General features: G+C 40.9%; 1 protein-coding gene across 1 annotated transcript; it reads left to right on the forward strand.

Annotated features, from left to right (window-relative positions):
• Window positions 1-89: 89 nt before the first annotated feature.
• LOC148886151 (uncharacterized) lies at window positions 90-27,748 on the forward strand. The gene is made up of 11 exons (XM_089017078.1): window positions 90-652; window positions 6,553-6,673; window positions 7,305-7,403; window positions 7,493-7,526; window positions 8,702-10,500; window positions 10,597-10,627; window positions 16,371-18,139; window positions 21,232-21,277; window positions 21,363-23,161; window positions 24,271-24,307; window positions 25,637-27,748. The coding sequence occupies exons 1-11, from the start codon at window positions 558-560 to the stop codon at window positions 27,181-27,183; spliced, it is 7,377 nt and encodes a 2,458-aa protein (XP_088873204.1). The 5' UTR covers window positions 90-557; the 3' UTR covers window positions 27,184-27,748.

Genomic DNA, 27,748 nt, shown 5'->3' on the forward strand with positions numbered 1-27,748 from the left:
AAGGTAATGTTTGTACAAATGTACACAATTGTAGTTTGTAAAAGAAACAAAACAAGGACAACACGTGTGGACTGAACAATTGTATATTTGTGAAGAAAATACTCAATTAGCCAACTTGAGACAGAATATTCGGGCAAAACGCCAGTGACATACAGTAATAAAATTGTATACAATTTGTCAGATGACATACAGTAATACAATACAATGGAGTACGAACCAGTGGCTCGACGTCGCTAAATTTCGTAGACGGGAAAATCCAGCCAATGAATGCTATTGTGCTCCCTGCTGGACAACATGTTTCATTGCAGTGTCGAGTTCCTGGTTCATATCACGGTCTTGGCGACTCGTGGAACAACACAGAATCAACTTTTTAACTATGTAGCTAGTCGAGCATTAGCTCGTTTCAACACTTAACTAGAATAGTGTTGAAATTTACTGTTGCTGGTAGACGTTTCGCCACGGCATGAGTCTTTAGACTCAGTGCTGGTTTTGCTCTCATTGGACTACCCAGCTAAGCTAGCCAACTAGCTAGTTAGCTAGCTATATTGCTTTCCAAAATGACTAACTGCTGTGCTGCAGCCAATTGTGACTACCAGCAAGAAGGACCCGATAGCAGCATCCCACTTTTCAGCTTTCCATTGGACCCGGAGCGGTAAGGCTTTTCCATGATTGAGCGGGGCGTACGCGATGTACCGAGCATGCGATAGAAATTATGTTAGCCATCTGCCTTTAGTATTGTCGTTAGCTCAAGATCATGTTGGCTAACATTGACACAACTCAGTTGAAAATGGCGCAGACTCACCACGCTCTTGAAATTAGCCACGTCGAAATAAAGTAAATGCATTCATTTCGAAAGAGAAATTTACTGCACATGTCGGTGTTGTGTTATTATGAAGCGTTGGACGTTTTGGTAAAATGGAAAAAAGAGAGTAGTTGTAAACTTTTTGTTCTGTAAATTGCAAACCCCAATTTGTAAACGACGCCTACCGGCTCAGCGTGGTAACGTACGAGTTGTTGAACTCATTACCCCGCTTCAGAAAATCGTCATGACATTTTTTTTATGGAAAGGATTGGAAAACTTCGTAAATAATTAGTCGAATTGCATTCAAAATCACAGTGAGCAGTGTGATTTTTGGCCTTTTCTTCTTTCCGGGCAATCAAGAATGACTGTGTGTATCTAATCCAGTGACGTGCAGTCAGGGGAGGCAGGTGAAGCAGTGCCTCACCTGTTATCATGGAAATATCAAATCAAAAAAATAAATTAAACAGTTATATTTATTCGGTGATTTGTACTTTCTTCTCTTTTTCTCCATTTAACTTCACCATTTTTGGATTTTTTTTTCAAAATCGCTGAATTTTCACATTTACCGTTCAAATACTAAGTAGAGACGAGCGGTGAGGCAGCAGCCGGCTTAGCCTCACCATGGATTGCACAATGACTATGCTAATTGTGCTGGCTTGCTCTGCAGTGAGACCACATTGCTGTCCCTAGGCATATCGCTATTATAGTGTTCAAACACTTTTGGTATATGAACAAAATTTCTACAGTTTAGCTGGTGTATATAATGTAGAGTCACTTTACATTATAGACACTGTACTACAGTGTTTAATGTATTTTATTTTTTATCAAAACTGTGTGCATAGGTGAGGCACACAGTTCTCCTGCCTCATGACAGGGGCGCTGGTGATTACAGAGATGCTTCTTGCCCCTCCTCGGCTGCAGAATAATAGAATTAGTGAGAGCAAGCTACAGTCAACAGTTAGCAAGTTAAGTGCAACCATCCAGTCATTTTTTTCGTGTTGCTTGGCCTTATTTTCAAAATGGAGGATTACATATCTAAATTGAAAGAAATAGAGAGACTTTTAAAACTGAAGAAAGATAAGTAAGGCTTCTACAAAGAAGGTATCAATGCCTTTCTTCAGAAGGAGTGGTGCATCGACTTCATTTATAAGTAGAGGTAACACGATAATAGCATTTTTTTATTCTTTTTTTCCATGCTACAGTTTGTAAATATGAAGAATGCTGACATGACATTTTAAACAAAACACGTTAACTGTTGCCAATCAAATTGTGAATAAGCTACTCTTGTAGAGTTCATACGTTTGTAAATCTGACTGTCAGTGCCTCACCAGCCATGAACCTCACCGCACGTCACTGATCTAATCCGATAACTCGTAGTGCAGAGTTGAAGCCTAAAACACTGTTTTGATGTAGTTGCATCATAAACTTTAAAATTTAAAACTGTCTTTCTCCACTTCAAGCAACCACGCCTGTTTGCCTACCCCCGGAGGGGTTATCTTCAACCTTGCTACTGATTTGTCCTGACAAATTTACATAACAATTGACATCTTCAAACACGTTAAAATTTAGGAAGGAAGCGAGAATGACTCAATAAATTAAGGGGACTTACCTCTCCAGCTCATTGGGCTCATTGGGTGATTCACTTAGAATCACCCAATGAGCTGGTTTTTGATTCGTTGGGCAAACGTATAGGAGGGTTAAAAAGGAGGAAGTTAATGAAAAGAAGGTTAAATTGTGTAATACTTGGGAGACAAGAGAAATATAGAGTGAAAAGGGACATGAGGACAGGACAAGAAAGCAAACGGAAACAATAAATAGTTTGATAAAACAGTTTTCTGTGGAGCAACGGATAAACTGTATACTGTATTGTATGAGTCATAATGTTAGATATTATGTATATTCACCACTTGTGTTAAAATTATCAAAAATTAAAATCACATAGCTGTGTAATGTAAAGAAAGACAGTCGTATGAGATATGTGGAGGCGATCCCAAGAATAGCAGTGGATATGAAGTCAAGGCGGAGGACCTGGAGAAAACCCACACGGGCCCAGGGAGAACGTGCAAACTCCACAGAGGGAGGCCGGACCGCGTCTTGAACTCACAACCGCCGCACTGTGAAGTCGGAGTGCGAATCACTCGACTACCTGGCCACTCCCAGAAGCAAATACTGAAGAAGAAAAAGATGAAATCATTTTTTGGGTTAAAAATCGACCTTATGAGTCGAGTCCAGGTAAAACAGAGCAGAGAAATGTAATTAATGCAGTAGGCAGTTAAAATGTAATAATTCATGGTGGTGACTACCTGTCAAATTTTATTCTGGTGATCTCAAGGGAGAACGAGTCTGTGACGCTAATTAGGATCAGACACCAAGCCAATATGTGTGTGATTAAAACATATATATTTTTTAAATTCCCCTTTCCATGTCGTTTCAAAAATCTGCGGCCCAGTGGCAAAATAAATTTACCTGGCTTGGGCATACTGAGGAAGGCCTGCATTGTTATTGATGCCACAAACACTTATCTACAATTGCTGCTTCCATTGTGGAACAGCAATCAAACAACTGGACACATAAAAAAGTCATTGGGTGATGCCCATTCACAAATCAGTAGAAGAAGAGGAATATACAGGATTGAAGATGATAGCACCGTAAAAAGCATAACTAGCCAAGAAAGTTACAAAAATTGAAATAATAGAGCTACTTCTTAAACAGAGCGAGCTCTTGCTGCACAGGTGGACATTGATTTGAAAGTTGCTCAAAATAATCCACGAGTGTCTCAAACTAAAGTGGCCCCACCATGAAAGCTATGATTCCATCATTCATGCGAGTTTTATTAAATATATGCTGGCGGCACAGCACGGTTAGAAGTTAGGGGTTAATGGGTCGGTCCTCAGCCAGCGCAGCCATGTCAAAGTGTCTTTGCTCCTGAAGCCGCATCATCAGTCGTTGAAGGTCGTAACAATGTAAAGTGCTGCTTAATTATAGACAAGCAGTATTTAAAGGACAACCGACGTCTCCGGAGAAGTTGTGTCCATAATTTGTAAAATGACTTCAAATTACTTCTACTGAGCGTATTTTAATAAGATTCCACCGCCTATAGCTATATTTTACGTTTTAAGACTCACACTGAATATTCAGGAAGTCTTAGCTGTCACGTTCCGAGCGAGAGTGACGGCAGCTGACTCGTCGGAACGTAGTGGAATGTTTGTGCTCCCAAAGCAGGCGGCAGAGACGTACTACCCAAGCAGGATGTTTATTCACAAATAAAAGAAAACACAGCGAGTAAGAAGGCAGGGGGTGATCCGACCCGCTTACTACGCCAAAAAGCAAATGGCACACGAGGGTGCAAAATTACACAATCCCGGAAGATGACATAAATTTACAGGACGCAGGGAAAATACCTCTTACACTTGCGCATCGAAGGAAGAGTCCAGGTACGGTGGCGAGTTGAGTCAATCATCCGGCATTGGCGAGGTGATCGCGAACCGTATAAATGCCCCGTGTCCGTGATTAGAGAATTGACAGCAGGTGGAGGGCGGCCGGGACAGGCAGCCCCGCCCCCCGCTGTCAACTCGCAAGTGACAGGAGCAAAGAGATGGTTTCGGTGTTCAAACAAATCACTTTTCGAACAGGGTCCTGGAACGAATTGTGGTCGAGAACCGAGGTATCACTGTATTTTCTTGAAGTATACTTCCTGTAAAATAAAGCGAGTCATTTGAATCTACAGAATACATGCACGTCATGGCGCTTAATCAGGATGGCACTCTGCCCCACTTTGAGCCAGGAAAAACCACTAAATTAGAATAGAATATTAATAAGTAATGCAATTAAAAGATACCGAGAAATTATATCACCATTATCCAACGTATTTTAACTAATTCGCTGCCATTTCCGAATGTATTCGGGAATTGAAAATTGTGACGTTTAGCGTCATTCCCCAATGTGGTTTTTTTTTTTCATGCGGGGGGGGGGGGGGGGTGCCTATAAAGCGCTGGAAATTCAATTCAATCCTTCACAGATCACCTCAACAATAAGACATCAACAATAAATTTACTCGTGAGGACATTAAAGAGAACCAACTAGCCTTTTTTGATTGTAAAGTGATTATAAAAGAGGACACAGCGCTAAAAACAGAAGTCTTTAGAAAGGCTACGCACACTGACCAATACTTGCTTTTCGATTCTAACCACCCTTTACAACACAAACTAGGAGTTATCAGAACCCTCCATCATAGGGCTAAACTAATAACAAGCGTTGAAGGTAGAGAAAAGGAGTCAAAACATATCAGGAGAGCACTCACAAACTGTGGCTATCCTCAGTGGTCATTGAACAAATGTCAGAAAGAAAGAATAGGGAATGAAACCAAAAATTCTGAAGATACAAAAAGGAGAGGAGTAGCTGTACCTTACATTGCAGGAGTTTCTGAAAAACTACAAAGAGTCCTTTGGCAACACAAAAGTCCTACTTATTTCAAACCGATAAACACGATAAGGCAAAAAATTAGTGCATCCAAAAGATAGGCTGCCAAATGAAAAACAAAGTAATGTAGTTTCTTCAATACATTGTAAGAATGAAAATTGTAAAGAACAGTACATTGGGGAGACTAAACAAATTCTCAAAAAAAAAGACTATCAACATCGCAGGGATAATCCTAGTGGGCCTCAATTGGCAGTACTTATGCACATAAAAGCTAGCAACCACTCATTTGACGACAATGAGGTTAAAATCTTAGCGAAAGAACATAGATGGTTTGAAAGGGGAGTAAAAGAAGCGATTTTCATAAAACAACTAAATCCTTCATTAAACCGGTTTGGTGGGGTGAGGTTCACTTTGGATCGTTCATACTGCTTAGGCAACATAGGATTAGTAATACTTATGAGGTGATACCGGTCGAAGTGGAGCAGCTGCAGTGGGTAGTCCTCTGCTCCCCCCAACCTGAGAGCAGGTCCCTATCATAGCAGAGTCTGGCACCGCCATGTCTGGACAGTAGGGATATATATATAGGGCCCAAACTACCAGTAAGACTTTAGTTTGCTGATGAAGTTTCTTGGATAAGAAGCGAAATGTCCGACACCTTCAAAGAAGTACAGATGATGGCTGAAGAAACCTTTTCATCGATGGACCACTCCTGTACGACTGAGAGTTTACACAGAAGAGAGTCTAATGTTTCTAATGCTGAATTTAATGTTTATTTAGTCCTAAAACTCAATAATCTGTGACTCCTGGAATTCATGTGACAATGACAAAAACCCTGGCACTGGAGTAGACACATTTTGCACATCTGGCAGTGAACGAGTTAAATGATAGACTAGCAAATATTGTGGCGAAGGACATTGGCAAAAATAAGTAAGTTAAAGTTAGTAAGTAATGACAAAGTAATAAACAAGGATCAGTAAATTGATGAATTATTTAGTTTGAAATACAATGTGATGAGTAACCATTTAGAGGTAGAAAATACAAACTTCTTTATGAATTGCAATCATTCAGGCGGTAAATATGTAGTGTGAAATACTGTATGTGATCCATGGTAATTAATAATGAGTGAAAAAAGAGCTTTTTTATCCTTAAGAAGAGATTGTAAGCCAATGCAGGAATCATTAAAAACCAGTTGTAACTGTACTTTTACTGAATTCAAGGATAATGGAACAAAAAACAGGCAGGTTGAAATCTACTAAGTACTTATAAAACCACTAAGCGCTCTCAAGGTAAAAGGACAAAGATTTTTGATTGTGTTCTCTCTAAATTTTCAGCTGCAAACAATGGTTGACGAATTGCTGTCGCCAAGATTTGGTGTCACAACCTCCAGAGGAACTGCACAAACTCTACAAACTTTGTGCAAAACATTTCGAGCCCTCTTTGATCACTATTCAGGTAAAAATATTTTTTTTGTTTGTCTTGTACTCAGATTTCGTGCATATGATGCTGTTCATAGACACGTTTTCATAGTTGTTGAGCAGTGTATTGTTTTCAGTGTTTTGTCAGACTTGGAATTTCCATTGGCATTAGTGTTTGATTATTTTGACTCAGTATGCTTTTGGGGAAAGAGTGGGAGGGATGAGGGAGTTTTTTGCAAAAAAAAAAAAGGGTCTCCAGTTTCAACGACAGCAAATTCTGAACCAAATTAAATTAATACTACATTTGCACCTGTTAAATGTGCAAATCACATTCACATACCATTAGAAAGTGTGTTTCTTGTTCATCACTGATTGTTTTAATGTCTTTTGGTCTGAATCCCAAAAATGCCTTGATAGACCATTTTTGGCTGGCAACAAGGTTGTGTGACTTATTGTCTCCATCTAACGGTGGTTGATGGCATGAGACTGTTGCGCAGTCTTGACATGTCGAAGATTTTTGAATTGGTCTTTGTCCACTGAAAAAAACGTGTTTGTTGAAAATTGAATAAATGTTATGATTCAATTAATGCAAAATGTTTTAGACTCCCATTTTTTTTTTACTTTTCAGTCCAAGAGAAAGTTCCATTTGTTTTTTTTCCCATTTCCAGGAATGTGTCTTGAATGACGATGCTGTTCCAACAATATTTGATTCTTCTGTTCCCACCAATAATGAATCAACGGGTAACAGGAAACGTGCTGGAGGTCATGTAAGTGGTGTCACTTTTCAACAAATGTCTCTTAAATGTTTTCTTCAAATATTTAAATAATAAACTTTATTGTTTTTTTTTTAATGCAGGTAGAAGAGGAACGCACTGTAAAGAAGACAAAAGGTAACATTTAAAAGATGGACATCCAGACGAGAGTAATTATTGTAGTTTTTTTTGTTTTAATGTATGCTTATTTGGCCAAATAAAATTCTGAGAATCGGTTAATTTGCTAATTAATTCAAAATATATAAATTATATTTATTGATTAGGGTTGGACTTGATTAAAGAATCAGAGTTACAGGCTTTATAAAAAAAATCTATGAATTTTAATTATTAATTTTGCTGCATTTTAATCGTCTCAATTCAGCTGTGTTCATACATTAGCGATCTTCTTCTTTTCCTTTCGGCTTTTCCCTTCAAGGGGTCGCCACAGCGAATCAGTAACCTCCATCTTCAGAGGTATGATACGCATGTTTGTTTTGGCCCAGCTTTTACGTCGAATGCCCTTCCTGACACAACCCTGTGTATTTATCCGGGCTTGGGACCGGCACAAGAAGACTTATGTCCCTTTGTGGCTACAGAACAAGCAACACGCTCAGTAAAAGGCTCCCAAACACAAAATGGTCATGAGCACAGCAACAATCAAAAGCAAAACTATACTCACCATTTGATGACAATGCTCTGATCTTACCATGAAATGGGCATGTCATTAGCGATATAATCTTAAATAGAACTGCAAAACATGTAGAGAGCATGTGAAGGGATGCCAGAGTAGGAGTTATATGCATTCAAGATGCAAGTAGCCGCACTAATCTTTGTATTATTTGTTCTAAAAAGCAAATATTTTTATTTGATTGTGTTTTGATTTTAAATGGGTTTTCGTGGAAGACTGAATCAAATAATAAACACGTGTGACTTTTTCACTCTGAAAAACATACTTATTAATTTCATCTCAAGGAGGATTCTCAGTGTTAACTTCAGACATCAAATTTAATACGGGCAATCTTTATTTTGCAAATTCTAACACTGTTTACTTAAATACATTTTTTTCTACAAATGATGTTTCCTAAACTTCAACATTTATCAGATATATAGTAGAACGTTTGATTAATTGGTTCAATCATGATGTCAAACCCAAATTTACTGAATCAACAAATGTAAAGAAATTGCCTCCAATACTTTAGGAGGAAGGTGTATACAAAGAAAATATTTCAGGAATATTATTATTTCTTCCAATAAAGTATACATGAAGGATATACCAGCAATAAAACAATATATACTATGCTCTTTTTCATTAGAAAACATGGAAACGCCAGAAGTGACTGAAGCGACAAAAGAAGTTTCTGGCGATGACATTACAACGCCTGAACAGAGAGAGAACCAAGCTCAAGAGAACGTAGGCGGCCTCAAAGCCAAAGAGACTCTTAAGGCTTATTTTAAAGAAATTCTGGCGCTGACTGCATTTAGCATCAACGGTGGCAACATCAACACAGACGAGTCGACTGGCGGAGCAAGGGATCAGCATTCACTGAAGAAAATCTGTGAGGAAAAAATTGATAAGAAGGAAATCCTGCAGTTTAGTGAGAGCCTCATACGAGAGGAGATCCAGAACAGCCTGAGGCATGCACGATTCTTTTCCATTTTGCTCCAGAATGTGACCACGATTGAGGGAAAGGAGCAGTTCCCGATTTTCATTCGATCCGTCACAGAGGCCGGGTTCCCCCAAAAACACCTTGTTGGTTTCCTGCCTTGCGATTTGGATGTGGACAGTCTTTTTAACCATCTCATCACAGAGTTAAGAAGTAAATGGGGCTTACGGATGGAGCATTGTAGAGGGCTCTCGTATCTCGTTCGTGGACGTATGTGTCAGCCAATGCGAGACCTCACGTGCAAAATTTTATTGGAATTTCCACAAGTTGTTTTATCACCCAGTGACCCGTATGCTTTTAACATTTGGATTATTCGCTGCATGCCGGTGCCAACGATTCAAACTATCGTAGACACCGTCGAAGAAGTGGCCTCGTTACTCAGGAACACACCCGAGCTGTACAAAAGATTGGAAGGGAATATCCAGATGACCTATGGCCACATAAAGGGAGAAGTGGATCGAATTAAAGCCATCATCAGTGTGAATTGGGAGTGTGGCACTGATGCCTTCCAAACCATGTTGGATATCCTGGAGCCTTTCCTGAACTGCATTAATGAAATGATTTCAAAGGTGGATGAAGATGCAGCAGAACAGATGGCCAAACTCAAGCCGGTTCTGAAGAATTTTAATTTCATCATGACATTAGTTGTTCTCAAGAACACCCTCTGCTGCGTGAGCATACTCAATTCCAGTCTCAGGGGAATAATTAGCATCAGCAGTACCTTGCAGTACACCATTACAAATGCCTTAAGGCTGATAAACAAATACCAACAGGACATTGCCATATTCAACAAAAAATGGTTTTCAGACGCCGTCAGTCGAGCCAAGAAGCTTGGCGTGGAAGTCATTAAACCAGAGATCGACCACGGAGATTCCGATGACACTCAGCTAGAAGACTTTTACAGAGAAACGTTAGCCCGGCCCATTTTGCAGTATCTTGTTGCAGAGGTCAAGCGGATTTTCAGTACGGAGACTGTGAGGATTCTGAGATGGCTCTCGTTAGTGCCATCCTACATGGCCGACCACAATTTCAGCATTCGCCGGGATAAAGTTGCAGACGCCAATTTGAACAACCTTGCGAGGCCCGACACATTCTATGAAGAGCTTGGTTGTTGGGAAGTGAAATGGAGGCATGCAAGCAAGCGCAGGATTCTGCCAACCACGGTGTTTGCTACACTGAAAATACCAGACATCGGGTTTTACTCAAACGTCCAGAGTTTGTTGCGCGTCTTGGGCACTGTGCCGTGCGTAAATGCAGAGGCAGATGCTTTTGGGCAATACCACATGGTACTGGAACGATGTCACGCCTACCTTAAAGACACTCCAGAGGACAGAAGACAGTTTAGCTCTGCATACGTCTATGTCAACCAAGATGTGCATTTCAATGTTGACCAAATGGTGGATTCATATGTCCAGAAGCACCCAGACATACTGCAGATGTTACAAACTGTGAGTAGATCTTTTTTTATCTCATTTTTATTTTTTGCTTTTCTTTTTAATTACAGTGGTTGTGACCAATAACAAAACTTTCTGCGTGTTTTACAGGATGATGAAATATCAGAAAAAGCTTCTAAAGGTAAGATGATTAATGCAGTTGTTTTCATTGTTTCTGTTCAGTAAAAATGGTGCTCTAAACAGTCAATATAACATGATAATTCCAAAATTAAAAAGCTGGACCCAAAATATCTGCATTGAACCTCAGTGAGTGAGATATTCGCAGTTTCTTTCCAGAGACATTTCCATCCTACTCACCTCTACACTTGCATTGTTGTCAAACTCCTCTTAACAATTTCACAATCTGTGGCCACTCTCTACTGGTGGAAATGTTTTAATGCAGTCAAGCTTTGAAACATTTCTCTCTCAGGGATAATAATAATAAATTTCATTTATAAGCGGCTTTCAAAATGATCCATATTATTTCCTTTAAGGATTGGTAAGATTATTGATTCAAAAATAGTGACCGCGTTAAGTAGAACATAGAAATACAAGAACTGTTATGAAGTAATACCATGGCTTGTTCTCTGTAGGAAGTCACTGCAAAATGATAGTTGTCCATGTTAAGCGCTTTGTTACAGCTTCAGCATACCTGCCAACTGCTCTGGTTTTGCCATAACGAGTACGGTTTTTATTATCCCATTCTGGGTTACGGCTTTATGAATGAAAATTACGGTTTCCAATAAAAACTGAATCAAAAATCGTATATACCCAACGTTCATTCAAAAGAAGAGATCGCGAAGGATCAAATATAAATTTAGTACTGGCGATTGGCAGACTGCCAACTGTTAGCTTTCTTTAGATCCGGGGTCCCCACCCGCCGGGCCGCGGACCGGTACCGGTCTGTGGGTCATTTGCTTCCAGGCCGCGAAGAAAGAATAAATAATTTACATAATTTCCGTTTTATTTATTATCTGAGTCCGAACCATGTTTTATTTTGAAAAATGAAAAGTCACCGCTTGCAGCGCATTTCCGTGTCGAGGAATGGGTCGCAAAGCTAGCTTACTTGTGCGACATATTCAACATGCTCAATGAACTCAATCTGTCACTTCAGGGGAAAATGACAACTGTCTTCAAGTTGGCTGATAAAGTAGCTGCATTTAAAGCCAAACTGGATTTGTGGGGACGGCGCGTGAATAGCGGTGTATTTGACATGCTGCAAACATTGGGGGGGTTTTTGGAAGAGATTGAGCCCGAGCCTTAATTCCCCCAGCTGATGCACAAGCACCTGTCTTTGCTTTTAAAAGAGTTCGAGCGCTACTTCCTAGCCACAAAAGACCCACGAAATGACAAGGAATGGATCTGCAACGCATTTGCCAACAAACCAGGTGAATCTAGCACGCCTGTCTGTAAGAGCGGAAGAACAACTGCTGGAGTTCGCAAATAATGGCAGATTTAAAACTATATTTGAGACAACAACTCTGCCGATGTTCTGGATTAAAGTGATGGCAGAATACCCCGAGATCGCCACAACGGCACTGAAAACCCTGTTGCAGTTTCCGACATCTTATTTGTGTGACGCGGGGTTTTCTGCAGTGACAGCATCCAAAACAAAACTACTACTAGACTGGACATAAGCAAGACACTTCGGGTGTCATTGTCTCCCATTATCCCTAGATGGGACCGTCTCGTTGCAGAGAAACAAGCTCAAGGGTCCCACTGATTCAGTTGTAGTGAGATTTTTTTTTCATGGGCTTTGCACTTCTTTTTTTTGAGTATCTTATTTTGAAGGCATGTTTAAACATTACCACACCACATATGTTGTTGGCGCGATGTTACCAGGACTCTGCTAATAAAGTTGGATTAAAATACACAATGGATGCACGTTTATTATTCTATGTAAAAGAAAGAAAAAACAGTTTCCATGCCTGTCGTATCATTTTATTTTGTTGTATTTATCCGCCGGTCCGTGAAAATTTTGTCTGACATTAAACTGGTCCGTGGCGAAAAAAGGTTGGGGACCCGTGCTTTAGATGAATTGCGCATGCGCGTGCTACGGGTCTTTCCTGGAATCGAGAGTCGAGAGTTAGCATCGTTTTTATCAATGTCATGTAATGTCATCTGCTGGAGAAAAAGCAACAAATACAGTAAAGTCTCGTTATATCGATATTCAAGGGAGTCTGAAAAAATATCGATATAACCGGGACTATCGATATATCCGACCCTGTTTGCGTGTAATTTTCTCTGTGCGTGCATAGAAATAGTATCGATATAACAGGGACTATCGATATATCCGATATCGATATAACGAGACTTTACTGTAGTGTGAAACCTAAAAGAAAACAGTCGTTTTGAGAGAAATAATCCCAAGCATTTCCAGGAGTTATACTTCTGTCAAGGTGAATGTGGATAATGTTAATGTAGATGTCTTTCAAATTTGAGCTTGTTGATAGCTATTTTGTTCAACCCATAGGAATTTAGGTTACACATGCATATTTGAAGTTACTAATAATATCTTACAATTCATTGTATTTTTCAAACAAGATTGATTTTTAAATGTTTAGTTGATTGTAAAATATTTCTGTTTTGTTTTCTCAAAATAGTAGCAAACATAATTGACAAGTTGTAATATGGGTATTTTTTTCACAAGTATATTTTTGACATTGATCAACATTTGTATGGTGTATTACCCTCATTTTAAGTAGCTGTAATGTTTAAAAATCATTTGGCTTCCCCCCTGACCGCTTGACTAGGACTTCGTTCTGCACTGACCAGGGCCCGTGGCCCCTGGACCCCTGCGTATTACTAGTCTTTTCTGGTTTCAAAAGTTGGCAGGTATGCAGCAGGATGAAAAACTTGTGTCCGGTCGAACTATTTAATAATTCATTCACATATTTTTTTAAATTATCCTCCTCAAATCAATCAAGTCCCAAGTGTCTCTATCGGAAAGTTCAGTCAAGCACACCAAGTTCCCCTGTGTCATTGTCAGAGTTAGTCGTGTTGCTGTGCGGCTTCTCAGAAATTAGACTGACTTTTGCCATTCCATTCACCAATTTTGGCATAACTCGCCCTGTGCTGCCTCCCATTCTGACTAAAGCTTTGATCGTCGTCACACCTCTCGCAGTGGCAATGAGGCTGTTTCAGCAACACGTTAGCGCTCGCTAACAGGTCTCGGTACAAAAACATACCAAGTCACCAAGATACGGAAGAAATACGTTCGCACTCACTATCAGGGCCGGTTACAAAAACAAGTCGCTGAGAGCCATTCTCATCTTCTCACCTGTAAACTGAAACCATGGAAGTCTTCCTCCTGCGTGTCGGATTGGAATAGCGTCAGATATTCTTCGCCACACATGCTCTCATTCTCTCTTTCGTTGTCACTTTCATCCTGAGGCAAAGTCACTCTCGCTTGTGCTGTCCTCTCCGTCACGCAACAGACCGGCTTTTCGAAATCTGTTGTTGATGGTTTTTTTCACATTGCTCCACGCTATCAGTATTCTGGCAGACTTGTGCAAAAGTTGCTCTTTGCATACTGCCAGTTTAGGTCAACAATTTCTCGCTACTGGTTATCCAAGCCTCCTATTCAACTTGGAGGGCTACTTTAAATGCCCGATTCACACGAGAAGTTACATTAAACTTGAGTCTTCCTCAGCACATATATTCGGCGTGTCTCACTGTTACCTTTTGTGCTCAAGTGCCTCATGGCGGCCGTTAGAAATAAATGCATACATTTGCCGCATTGTTGCATAAACCACAGGGTTGAAAGCTAGTGACACAAGAGTGCATCTTATAGTCCATAAATTACAGTAGTTGGCATATGTTAGTCATCAAACCTTTTGTTGCACTTTTAAATGCAAAGTATGCGTATTCCTCATCACTTTCTGCAACCCAATCGGGTATGTAGGAATGTGGACATTGGATAAGAGAATAGTTGGTCATGGACACCAAGGAAGGATGGCAAAGCAGCAGAATAAATAATGATTTACCTCCAAGAAGGTGTCTTCATTTAGTGTAACACAGGACATTCGTGTCAGATCAGAGATGCGTTATTGGATTGGATTTGCCTTTATTAGTCTCGCAGTGGAGAAATTTACGTTTCACAGCAGCAAAGTTATGAAAGGAATTAAAGTAGAAAACCAAAATACAGGAGCTGCTGGAAAGGCAGCCACTCTCGAGGCGCCGTCTTGAAGTCAAACAACAAAAAAAAAAAAAAACTAAATGACAAATAACATGACAACACAAATACACAGAGTCATTCATTCTTAAAGGACAACCGATGCCTCCGGACAAGTTGTGTCCATAATTTGTAAAATCACTTCAAATCTACTTAGCGTATTTTACAAAGATTTCACCTTATATAGCTATATTTTATGTTTTAAGAGTCGCTCTGAATATTCAGGAAGTCCTGTTTTTGAGTTGGTGACGATTCGTGACGTCACGTCAGGAACGCCCCTGACCGAGAAAGCGACACACAATGCATTTTGGGTACTTTGTTTGGTCTGAAAACTTGATCCGTGTTGATGGCGAAATTAGAAGTAAAACACATAAATAACGTGAATCGTTGTGTGTTGCACCAAGACTACGATTTTATTCTAGTTGACACAAATTCCCAGCAGACAAATTAGCCCATTTCCAAAGGAGCTTGGGTGCCATCTTGTTCATTTTCTGGGACGCTAAACATCAGTCCTGATGCCTCAAAATGACCCGGAAGGACTTTTTTAATCGATTGCAAACATGTATGCTTTCCTCTTCAGAACTATTTTAATCATATTCATAACTGGCTGAGTAACAAGAAAGCATCTTCTCCGAATCTGAAGCCATTGTTTTGATTCTCGAGCAAGGCAAGACATCTTGGCGTGACGTCACGAACAAGGTGGCGGGACCTTCAGAAACTGAAACTTTCTCAGATCATTTTTAAGTAGTTTTGGGAGATTCTAAGTCATTTTTATTGGTGTTTTTCATTTGACTAAAAATATCAGCCTGCGTGTTTTGGGTATTTTAGATGCTATAAAACGTTTTTCTGACGTCAGTTACGAAACAAAAAATGGTGTTGGTTGTCCTTTAAGCATTAGTTACATTCATAGTCTCATTCAATTTTATAAGGTGAACACATACATTAAAAAAATCAGATAAAAAAAAATCAGAATTCTGCATCATGTGTTTGAACGTAGTCAAGTTGAGGTGGCATTGACAGTGGGCATTCATTCGTTTGTGCATTTTTGGCTTACATCCCTCAAATACTGACCGTGAATAATAACATCTCTGGCTTAAACGGGTCTTCCTGTAAGTCCAGGACTTTGTGTTTGCTTGCACAAGTGTTTGCTTGTGTCCATTGTGAAGCCAATGTGCAATTAGTAATTGAAAAGTAACAGAAAAGCATATTACCTACATCGTTTTTCTTGTTTTGATTTGATTCTTTTTTACCGTTATGCCGCTGTTGGTGGCTGATATAAATTGACTTTCACATATTTTAACTGACATAAGATTTGGCATGACACGGCTGCACTGTTGGGGGCAGTGGCAGGCGGCGCAGGCACAGTAACTCACAGTTAGGGTTGCCTTACTCTCCCCCATGACACAAAACAAAATACTTGATGATGACAGCATGGCTGGATGAATCAGAGCAGAGCCATGGAGTTCTAGAAAGTTGAATTCATCATCCATTTTGATCAGTATGTATTTGCCTTCGGTTAACAAAATTCTGTTTTTATCTTAAAGTATTGCTACATGGCTCCTACACTCTCTACTTTGGAGTTATGTCTGCCTATTAAATTGATGTTGTGGTGTTGCCACATTCCCCACCTCCTTGTCAAATTATAGTCAAACAGATTGAGCATCATTTATGTTTGCATTTATGTTTAATATATACCAATCTCTTCTTACAGAGGCAAGCCAAGGAAACCATGCCGAAAAAAACACTGATGACGAATTACAAGTAACACACATGGAGACGGATGCTGAGAGTCTTGTCCATATGAAGTGTGCCGAAAAAGACATAGAAGCTTTGAAGTCGGCTCTGCAAGCCTCAGTGACTGCTGCGTACACCAGCCAAAACTGGGAACAAAGTGAGGTTTCTCCCACTCAGGATGGAGAAGTTGACTATGTCACCAAGTCTGAAATGAAAGAAGTACTGACTGTGTGTGAAGATGCAGTCAGAGCAGGAATTCTCACGGAAGCCGGGAGTTCATTCTTTTCATTGTTCATCGATCGCGTTGTAAAGATCGGGGCCAAGGACTATCTTCCGCTCTTTCTTCGGTTCGTGGACAGTTTTGATGTCATGCGACTGGAGTTGATGGGATTCATGGAAGCAGATCTGGATTGTGACGCTATGGTGCTTTGCCTCATGGAAATTGTCACGAAAGAGTGGCATCTTGATTTGAATAACTGCAGAGGTCAAGCTTACCTCGGATCTGGTGATGTGTCTTACAAATTGAAAGCGTTTGCTTGCAAAGTGCAGGAGAAGTATCCCCTGGCCATTAGTACGCATTGCTCTTGCTACTCATTCAACACATGGTGGTCAAAATCTATCCCAGTCCCACTGGTCAAACGAGCCCTTGATACATTTGAAGAGGTGGTGATGTTTTTTGGCAGCCGGACTGCTCTCGAAAAACAACTGGATCATGTCATTGCCTACGGTCTTCGGGAGAGCTACGAAAAGGTTCAGGAATTGCAGGGGACCTACTGTTCCCTTTGGCAAGAAATGCATGACTCGTATGAGGTGTTTGTGCAGATGCTGGAGCCACTCGTTGAGTGTCTTGAAAAAGTTAAAGACAATCCACAGAGGTGGAAGAAGGATGTTTCTGAACAAGCCGGCATCCTCTTAAACAAAATACTGCAATTTGATTTCGTTATCGCTTTGGTTGTCCTCAAGAATACCTCTTCGTTTACCAGAGAGCTGAGCGCTGGTCTTCAGCGTGATCATTTCAATGCGGCATTCCAGCTTTGTCAAATCGCCGGCATTGTGGCGACTTTGAACAGAATCAAAACAAATCTGAAAGTCTTCCACCAGAATTGGTTTGACGAAGCCAGTGCGATCGCACAAAGCCTACGAGTGCCCATCGAAATTCCCGATAACACTTTGCCAAGGGACACCTTAATAAAGCCAGTCAGTTTTTATAAAGACAACTTAAGTGTGCCCTTGGTGGATAACTTCATCAATGCTGTCAAGGATCACTTTTCAGAGGATCATAAAGAAGCTCTTAATTTCCTCTCCCTGGTACCTTGCTTGGTGACCGTGAGTTATATGTTTGAGAGTTTAAAATCCAAGCCGCCTCTCTACAGCAGCGATCTCCCGGACGCTGACAACTTCTTCACCGAGCTCTGCTGTTGGAGAGTCACCTGGAAGACAAAAGTTGCCTCCGTCACAATCCCAAATTCAATATTTCAAACGCTGCGCCTGCCGCTGATGGCGTACTTTGGCAACATCAACGCGCTTCTCCGGATTATGTCTGTGCTCCCCAGCACAGCCCTTGAGGACTGTGGGGTTGTCATGCGCCACAAGAAGTTCCAAGAGTACCTGCGGAATACAAATCCCAAAGACCGCTCCCCCTGTTTAGCTGTGCTCCAGGTCGGCACAGATTTCAATAGAGACCTTGACCGCATGGTGAGCCAGTGTTTGAAGGTGACGCCGCAAGCCTTGGAGGGCATCTGTTTGGTGAGTGCTTTTGTTTAATGGAGCTTCACGCTGTGATATTGTTTGTTTCGTATTGTATTCCATGTTTTCCGGGTGAGAGCCCTCATGTAAATCCGACTACTGGAAACAATTATTCCATTTTTGCAATGATGTAAACGGCCTCCTCCCTATTCTCTGATGCATCCTAATAGAAGATGAACTCTTTTCCCCTCACTTGAAAATAAAAAGCAAGTTTGACCTTTAAAGCACAACCAACATCACTTTTTTGTTTCCTAACTGATATCCGAAAAACGTTTTATAGTGTCTAAAATACCCAAAACACGCAGGATGATATTTTTAGTCAAATGCAAAACACCAATAAAAATGACTTAGAGTGTCCAAAATCGGCAACAATTGAGCTGCGAATTGGGCATTTTTCAGAAAGTCCCATCCCCAGTTCGTGATGTCACGCCAAGACGTCTTGCCTTGCTCGAGAATCAAAACACTGGTTTCAGATTCGGAGAATATGCTTTCTTGTTACACATCCAGTTATGAATATGATTCAAATAATTCTGATGAGGAAAGTATAAATGTTTGCAATCATTTAAAGGACAACCGATGTCCCCGGACAAGTTGTGTCCATAATTTGTAAAATGGCTTCAAATGACTTATGTCTTACGTATTTTAATAAGATTCCACCGTGTATAGCTGTATTTTACGTTTTAAGACTCATGCTGAATATTCAGGAAGTCTTGTTTTTGAGTTGGTGACAAGTCCGTACGTGACGTCACTAAAGGGACGCCCCTGACCGAAAAAAAAGACGCATTGTAGCGGCCCTTCCATCACGTCAATGTATTTTGCTGTACTTGTTTGGTCTGGGGACCTCGTGTTGCACCCAATTCGCAGCTCAATTTTTTTGCAGATTTTGGACACTAAGTCATTTTTATTGGTGTTTTGCATTTCAATAAAAATATCATACTGCGTGTTTTGGGTATTTTAGATGCTATAAAACGTTTTTGTGATGTCAGTTAAGGAACAAAAAAGTGACGTCGGTTGTCCTTTAAAGAATGTCTTCAGGGTCATTTTGAGGGAACAAGACTCATGTGTAGTGTCACAGAAAATGCAGAAGATGGCGGCAGAGCTCTGTTGCAAATAGGTTTATTATTCAGCTTGGAATTTTTGTCAACGTATATCACAGAGTTGTCTCAGTGTAACATACAACGATTCACCATTGCGTTATTGATGTGTTTTCCTTCTAATTTCGCCATCAACACGGATCAACACAAAATTGTCACACCAAACAAAGCACCGCAAAATTCATTGAGGTGATGCAAGGTATGTCCTTTCTCAGTCAGGGGCGTTCCTTCAGTGACATAGGGTGAGGACTCGTCACCAACTCAAAAGCAAGCCTTCCGGAATCTTAAAACCTAAAATATAGCTATATGCGATGGAATCTTTGTAAAATACGCTCAGTAGAAGTCATTTGAAGTGATTTTACTAATTATGGACACAACTTGTCCGGAGACGTCGGTTGTCCTTTAAAGCATCATTGTAAATCCATCAAAGACCCGACTGCACCAAGGCTCACACTTTCTTAGCATGCGAGCTACTTATAAAACGACCAAGTAAAAATATTCTGCACATTACAAAAATAATATACAGTGATACCTCGGCTTACGGACGCTTTAGCTAACAAACCTTTCGCCTTACGATTGTTAAATTCGCGAGAATATAATCTTGGCATACAAACTATTTTTCGGGAAACACACGGAGCGCCACAATGAGTGACGTGTCGTTCGCGAACGAACCGTTTTTTGGAGCTCCTAACAAGGAGCTGAAAATGGCAACCGACTTTTTTTTCCCTCTAATCCCCGCCTCCAGTCTTCGGTTAAAGCCACACGTGATTGGTCAAGATCCGTGGTAGGGCAGGGAGGAGACACACGCTGCAGTGAGCGGGGGGAGGGGTTACAGAAACGCACACACGAAATGGAGACGACAGAGCTTGAAACAAAAAACTAAAGTAAAAAAAAAAACACAACAAAAGTGAAAAGGTAAGAACATGGATAGAAAACAGTGAAATTTGGACTTGTTTCAACTTTGTTAAGGTTAAAATATCCCATCAATCAGGCTCCACAAGTAACCTGCACAAGATATCTGTATAATTTGAAGAGAACCTTCAAGCAAGGGAAACAGCTATTAATGAAGTTTCTAGTGTGTCTGCCTGCATCTGTTGCTGTTGCAATATCACAACTTCTAAGATGCACAACCCAGAGCTCCTTGAGAACCTTTATGCAAAAAGCTCTCCATTCCATCAAGCCATCAACGACCATCACAATCGTAAATAAAACGACTTTATTATACTGTATAGTTTATTTCTTTAATTACAATACCGTGGAACATTTATTATACATAAAATAAGGTATATTGTGTTTAGTTTTAATGCTTATTTAGTTGAAAATTATGTTTTATGAGGACCTGAGAACATATTATTCTCTTTTTAATGGTTTCCTATGGGAAATCAATGTTTGGAATACACATTTCGCCTTACACGCACTTTCTGGGAACCAATTAAGTTCGTAAGCCAAGGTATCACTGTATATCGATGAGAAGGTTTCTTCAGCCGTCATCTGTACTTTTTGAAGGTGTCGGACGTTTCGCCTCCTATCCAAGAGGCTTCGTCAGCGAACTAAAGTCTGACTGGTCGTATCGGCCCTATTCATATATCCCTAATGTTCAGACATGGCGGCGCCGGACACAGCTATGATAGGTCCCTACTCTCAGGTTGGGGGGAGCAGAGGACCACTCCCTGTGGCCCCACTGATTGTTCCTACATTCCTGACTAACGACTGGCCTATTTGCCCCACTTCCACCGGTATCACCTCATCAGAAACCTTCTCATCGATGGACCACTCCTGTACGACTGAGAGCTTACACAGACGTATTACTGTATATATAATATTTTTGCTTAACTGAACGAGCCAAGATTTCAGAACACACAATAATTAACTATGAACAGTTTTTGCGATTACCTGATTATTTCTAAAGTCTCCGAACAATAAGCCATCTGCTTCAACAACTGCCTCTTTTGCCATCTCTCAGTACATGTGATTAAAACTTGTGTAATATTTCCACAGGATAAGGAGGCCAAAAGTTTAATCAGGAACTCCGACAATATGGAAGGTATAGTATTTATTTTTTGTTTGTCAACTAAAATTTGCTATGAATCTGACTTTTTTTCTTTTCATTTTTTTTGTTGGACATCTAGTGACCCCGTCTGTCAAGGTAGAAAGTTATGAGATGGAAATTCAGCAGGGCCCTGACATGACTGATGAGCAACAACGCATGAAGCCAGTAGATGAAAATGGACAAATTGGAGATAACCGTCAAAGTCTGGTGACGCTATTTAGACAGGCTGCCATCCTCGGGAAAAAAAATATCAGAATGGCGGACCTCTCCGAAGAGGAAACAGAACGTTTCACCCAGGAGCTCAACCTGTGCCACTGGTTCAAGGAGAACAAATGCACGCTGACCATGAGTGAAGCTGAAATTGTGACATTGCTCATAGACGGAATCAGAGATGTCATACTGACAGAGATACAGGAGTCTCCATTCTTCTCACTTATCACGGACAAACCCGTCAAGATCGCTGATGACACTCACCTACCTGTTTTTGTCAGGTATGTCCGAGAATCTGCTCCTAAAGTCGAGCTGATCGGTTTCTTGCCATATGAGGAAAAATGTGATGTTGATACACAAGCAAGAAAGCTTACAAAAATACTAACAGAGTCCTGGGGCTTACCGATGGCACACTGCCGAGCACAAGCATTAATGCACCTTGGTTCAGGTTCTCAAAGCCTGAAGAAATTGTCTTTGGACATCCTGGAGACCTACCCACTCTGTGTTGTAACACCAAGTGAGTCCTGCGGCTTGGCCCATTGGCTGGTTGGCAGTGTGCCATGTCCTTTGGTGGCAAAAATGCTGGATATCACAGAAGATTTGCTGTTATTCTTTGGTGACTCCCCGCATCTCGAAGAACAGTTGGCACAGGCCGTTGATGGGCTGTTGAACATGCCAAGGGAGGCTTTGGAGGAAATTCCAGAGACATGCTGTTCTCGGTGGAAGAAGAGAGAGGACTTCTTTGACATACTTGCTGACACACTGGAGGGCATTCTCTGTTGCCTCGACGCCGTCTGTTCCAATGCCAGAGGTGCCATGTCGATGCATGCTCAAGTTCTCTCTGCTGCGCTGAAGAGTGTGGATTTCATTGTCACCCTTGTGGTTGTGAAAAATGCCTGTGCTCCCCTTCGTAACTGTAGCACTGTCTTTCGCTGCGGGAACCCTGCTGATATTCTTTGTGAAGTTGAAAAAATCCCTCTGATCATAGAGACTCTCAACAAAATGTTGGAAAATGTTAGCTCGGTACACGCCACTTGGTTTGAACAGGCATATCGGTTAGCGACCAAAGTAGCCCCCCATCAAGTCTGTTTCCCCGAAAACGCCGGCAACTACGATTCTCCCGAGATATACTACAGGGAAACTTTGAGCACCCCCCTCCTCAAAAGTCTCATTGATGAAATGAAGTACAGCTTTTCAGACAACCACCTGAAGGCTCTATCAATCTTGTCCCTACTGCCATCCTGCAATCCACAGCCCATTCTTCCAGAATCTGCAGACCACCATTTCAACTTGTACCTGTCAGATCTTCCAGAGCATACACTTGAGCAGGACATCAATTCATGGGCCGCCATATGGAGAGACAAAGACCAGGATGTTGCGCCTCCAACATCCATCGCCGAAACATTATTTCATCCCGAGTGCAAGAACCACCCAACAATTATTTTACTGCTTCGGCTAGTCGCGGTGCTGCCTAGTGTCAGCATTGAATGTGACCTCATGAAGTCCACTTTGAATTCAATGAGGGATATTTTAAGGAACACTGTCTGCAAAGGTGACAGGACAGCCCGTGTGATGCTCCTCTCTCACAACGCAACGCTGCGTAGCCTGCCCGAAGTAATTGGCAAATGTATTGAGGTTGATCCAGAGAGCAGTCCTTGTCTTTCACAGGTAAGTTAGTCGCTCAAGTACTGAAATAATCTTTCAGACCACCTGTTCCTAGTTTTCTTACTGATCGACAAGGTTCATGAATGGCTTCGTGTATTATTTTATTTTCAGTGCAGGCGTAGCATTTGACCATTTTTGAAATAGAACGAGAAATTTCAAACATACATTTTAACTCATATTTAAGCCCACTCACTGACTTACGACGCTAAGTCAGAATTGAATGACACAAAAATACATCAAATTAAAGTGTGTTTTACTGTTTTGTAAAGCATTGCATTTGAAATATGGAAAATGGTTTTACTTTTTTTCCAGTCAGTCACTGTGCCCCATTACTGATGAGCTATAATTACACCTGCCCTGCAATTTTCTGGTTCAGGGTGTCCCCTGCCTACTTCCTGAAAACGGTTCCGATAGGCTCCGGCACCCCATGCGACCCTCGAGGATAAAGGCGATTGGAAAATGAATGAACATTCCTTTCATCACTTTGCTGCTCTGAAATTTCTCCACTGTGAGACTAATAAAGGCCAATCCAATCCAAATATATTTATTCCAAAACTGCGAGTTGCCCATGATGTCATCAGGTCAAAACTACTGTACTACCTCCTGGTAGTGATAAGAAAAGGAACCTTCAAATTGTCTTCTTAAGCCCCCAGACTTTATTTCTCACTGCCTCGATATAAATTGAGTTTTCACGGGGTTGCGTTTCGAGCTTCAGTCAGACCTCTGGCAAATGCAAATGCTGCCCCCTCCCAGGAGGGGGCAGCATTTACCTTTTGTCCAGCCGGCCCCCATTTCAATGCAGATAAGGCTACAACCAAATATGCTCGACGTTAACCCTTTTTTCTGATGAAAGAATATATTCTTTTACTTTCGTAACACTATTTTGAATGTTTATGTAGTCTGTGGGTCCTGCAATTTGAGTGAAAATGACAAAAACCCCGGCAATGGAGTGGATGGATACAGTATATGCACATCGTCTGGCAGTGGATGAGTTAATCTTATATTGGCTAGAGTTTTTTTAAAGGACTGAAATTTCATATTTGATAATAGTCAAACCACGTTTGAATCGGCACCATTAGCCCGACATGACCGAAGTTATGCTTTTTTTGTAGGTGATGGAAACTTTACGATGCCTAAATCTCGACGGGGGTAAGTGTATTAATCTTATCTCATTAATTTGAATGCTTTCTCTGCTTCCAATGTTGTGTCTAGTAGCGTATATCCGATTTCATTTCATTCAGTTGAATTATTTTGCACCAAACCTTAACATAAGTTGAAGGTTCTTTACTTATTCAGCATCAAAGATTAACTCTTTCGTTGCAAATGTGGCAAGGGCAAGGTGGCCATTGAGAATTTCAGGATTTTTTTCTCCAAACAGCCCATGTATTAATAGGCCAGTCCAGTGCATCAAGTGCAGCATGAAAAGGTTTTGGGGGCCAGCATGACTCAGGCCCCTCCCAGAAAGAAACCCCAGCCAGACCCGTGAGACTATATCGGGCAACAGTCCTCTGCCTAGCACATGATTGTAGTAACTCAAGAAAAATTGAAAATATTTATTTTATGTAAAAAAAAAATATTTTGCCTTGAATTTAAATTGTTGATATACAGTAAAGGCTCATTATATCGATATCGGATATATCGATAGTCCCGGTTATATCGATACTATTTCTATGCACGCACAGAGAAAATTACATGCAAACAGGGTCGGATATATCGATAGTCCCGGTTATATCGATATTTTTTCGGACTCCCTTGAATATCGATATAACGAGACTTTACTGTATTAGAAACATAAATTAAACTAAAATAATGTTTTTTTCATTTGCAATTTAGTAATAGCATGTTACAATTAATGTATTTTGGTTTAGTTCAATCAGTTTTGTATACTTCGGCATGCTAGTTAAATCAGGCCCCTTTTTTGATTTCCCAGATGCGTCCCTGCTTCTACAATCTGACAGATTCCCTGGGGGTTGTTTATTTTTTATTTATTTATTTACTAATTATTATTGTTATTTATTGTTTTTGTTTTATTTTTATGGAGTGCAAATCTTGCCAAAAAGTTACACTTAACCTGACTCCTACCCAAATTTAGAGTGCACTAATGAAACTGAAAGTGCTGCAACAAAGTATTAGTTTGGGCATATGCATAATTATGCAATCTTTGCCTGTTTTTTTCCTTTTCAAAGATTAGCACATTGGTCACATTAATGGTGGAAATAGTCTTTAACCTACTTGTGTTAAGTAAAATATATGCAGATTGCAACATGTTTCTGATCTGCGAATCATTCACTACAATAAAAATGGGCATGATGAGTTGGCCACTGCATTAGTTAACATGGAAATAAATGTATCCTCCCAAGCCCACTGCCCACTCTGGTTCCAACTGCTCTAAGTCTTTGGAAAGTTTAAGTAGCTTTTTGTAAGTGTTAATGGTGTTTTCCCTCGTACATCACTCATTATTTTCTTATTTTTCAATAGTGGCTGACACAGAAGAGTTGTTAAATCCGACGTCGCCCTCAGCACCCGATGCTGCCACAAAAGCATCTGACAAGCTTCCAGGGGGAGAGGAGAAATCTACTGAAACCGAAGTGGTTCTGAAATCGATTCAAGAACCAAGAAAACCCATGTCATTTTATGAGCCGCAATTGCGCGAAGAAATTATCAAGGAACTCTGGGATTCTCAGTTCTTCACAATCATAACCGAACAGACTGTTGAGATTGATGGTGAGGTTTATGTCCCACTGTGCATCAGGTACTTAAACAAACAGGACATCCAATGTGAGGAAACGCTGGCTTTCATCCCATTCATTGAAGACTCTGCTGTACTTTTGGAGGCGGTTGAGACCGTGCTCTCCGAAAAATGGGGGTTGAACATGGCTTATTGTCGGGGACAGGCCTTGCTCAGTGTCGGAAAAGCCGGAACCCAGATCAGAGCTGTAAGCCTGGCAATATCCAACAAATACCCTCAGGCAGTCAGAACACTGAGCTCTGGTTTGTCCCTCAATGTGTGGTTGGCCAAGTCTTCTCCAATAGAAGAAGCGGCCGAACGAACAGGGCAGATTGATAAAATATTACAATGGCTTACACAGGACGCGGATCGTCAGAACAAATTGGAAGAAATGATCCTGCACGTGTTTCAGACCAATGAAGGGAAGAGCAACGAGCTGAGGGATATGCTGATGAAGAATTGGGAGAAGAGTCACGACATGCATGAGGTGATGGTCGAGATTATCGAAGCTGTCTTGCTTTGCCTAAGTGAGCTCAAACATCAGGGAAGTGTATCAGACCAGCAGCAAGCATCGCAATTCTTTGATTCAATCAGAAACTTTGAGTTCATCTTTTCATTGGTTGTGCTGCGACACGTCTTGCACGAAAGCAAAAAGCTAAGCCAATCTCTTCAGGGCAAGCCTTTAGACATGATCCTTGCCCTGAACACTTTGCCAGATCTCAATTCTTCTCTCAGGAATTTGATGAGCGATATCGACGCGCACCACAAGGCATGGTTTGAGGAAGCCGTCGCGCTTGCATCCAAACTCCACATCCCCTTGCTACATTCGGTCCTCCTCGAACCATTGAGCGAGTTCTACAAAAATGCACTCACTATGAAACTTGTCGAGCATTCGATAGCGGAAATTGACAACCTCTTCACCGAAAAGGTGATGGATACCTTTCGGTGTCTGGAGATTGTGCCTTACGCAATGTCCAAAATCAAAACCGGCACTCTCGGCGGTATCGTGCTGCGCCAGTACAGAGAAGACCTGCCGGATGAGGCCTCGCTTCAAGACGAGATCAAGTCGTGGAAAGAGAAGTGGTTGGACCCCCTTGCAGGCTATCTTCCCACGACTGTACTCGACACCCTGAAGACCTCGCAGATCCGAAGTTTTAGTAATATTGAGACTCTTCTGCGACTGCAGGTGATTTTGCCATTTTCCAGAAGGGAGAGTAACTTCAAGCAGGGAAAGAGAAGCTTACAAGAGTTTATACAGCAGGAAAAGAGATCCCTCACCGGGCTACATCCTCTGTAATAGCCGCAGAGCTGCAGGTCTTCCCATTCATGAGAGACTTGACAACAGTTCAACTCTTGAGGTGTGAAATCAACATTTCTCTGTATAGTCTTGATTTCATGGCTTTTCCTTTTGTTGATAATCTATTCCCCGATGGTTTTTGATATATTTGATTTATTTTCCTGTAGTTTGTACAGTAGCCCTGTCAAATGGGACCAACATAAAACAAAAAAAGCAATGATCAATGCTTGCGTGCCTTGATGAAAAACCATTTTTTCCTATCATGTAACAATGAAAGCGTCCCATTGTCATTTGAAATAACAGCAGCGGTTTTCTCATGACCAGAAATGGCCAAACTGTCATCACTATCACTTTTTACAAGTTATTTTATCATTAAATATCACACTTTTCCTTTACTTTGTGCACGCATTGAAATGCCTACATCATGTTTTTTGTTGATTCCCCATATTTTCTGTCCTATCGCAAAACTGTGTTTGCTGTAAACCTAGCTTTTAAAGAATGTCTCCTTGATAGGAAAAGCATATATATTTGTCAAAAAAGTTAATAAAAGTGTCCTAAAAAGTAA

This window comes from Hippocampus bargibanti, linkage group LG16, assembly GCF_051943395.1.
Source record: "Hippocampus bargibanti isolate YZ-2025 linkage group LG16, ASM5194339v1, whole genome shotgun sequence".
NCBI lineage: Eukaryota > Metazoa > Chordata > Actinopteri > Syngnathiformes > Syngnathidae > Hippocampus > Hippocampus bargibanti.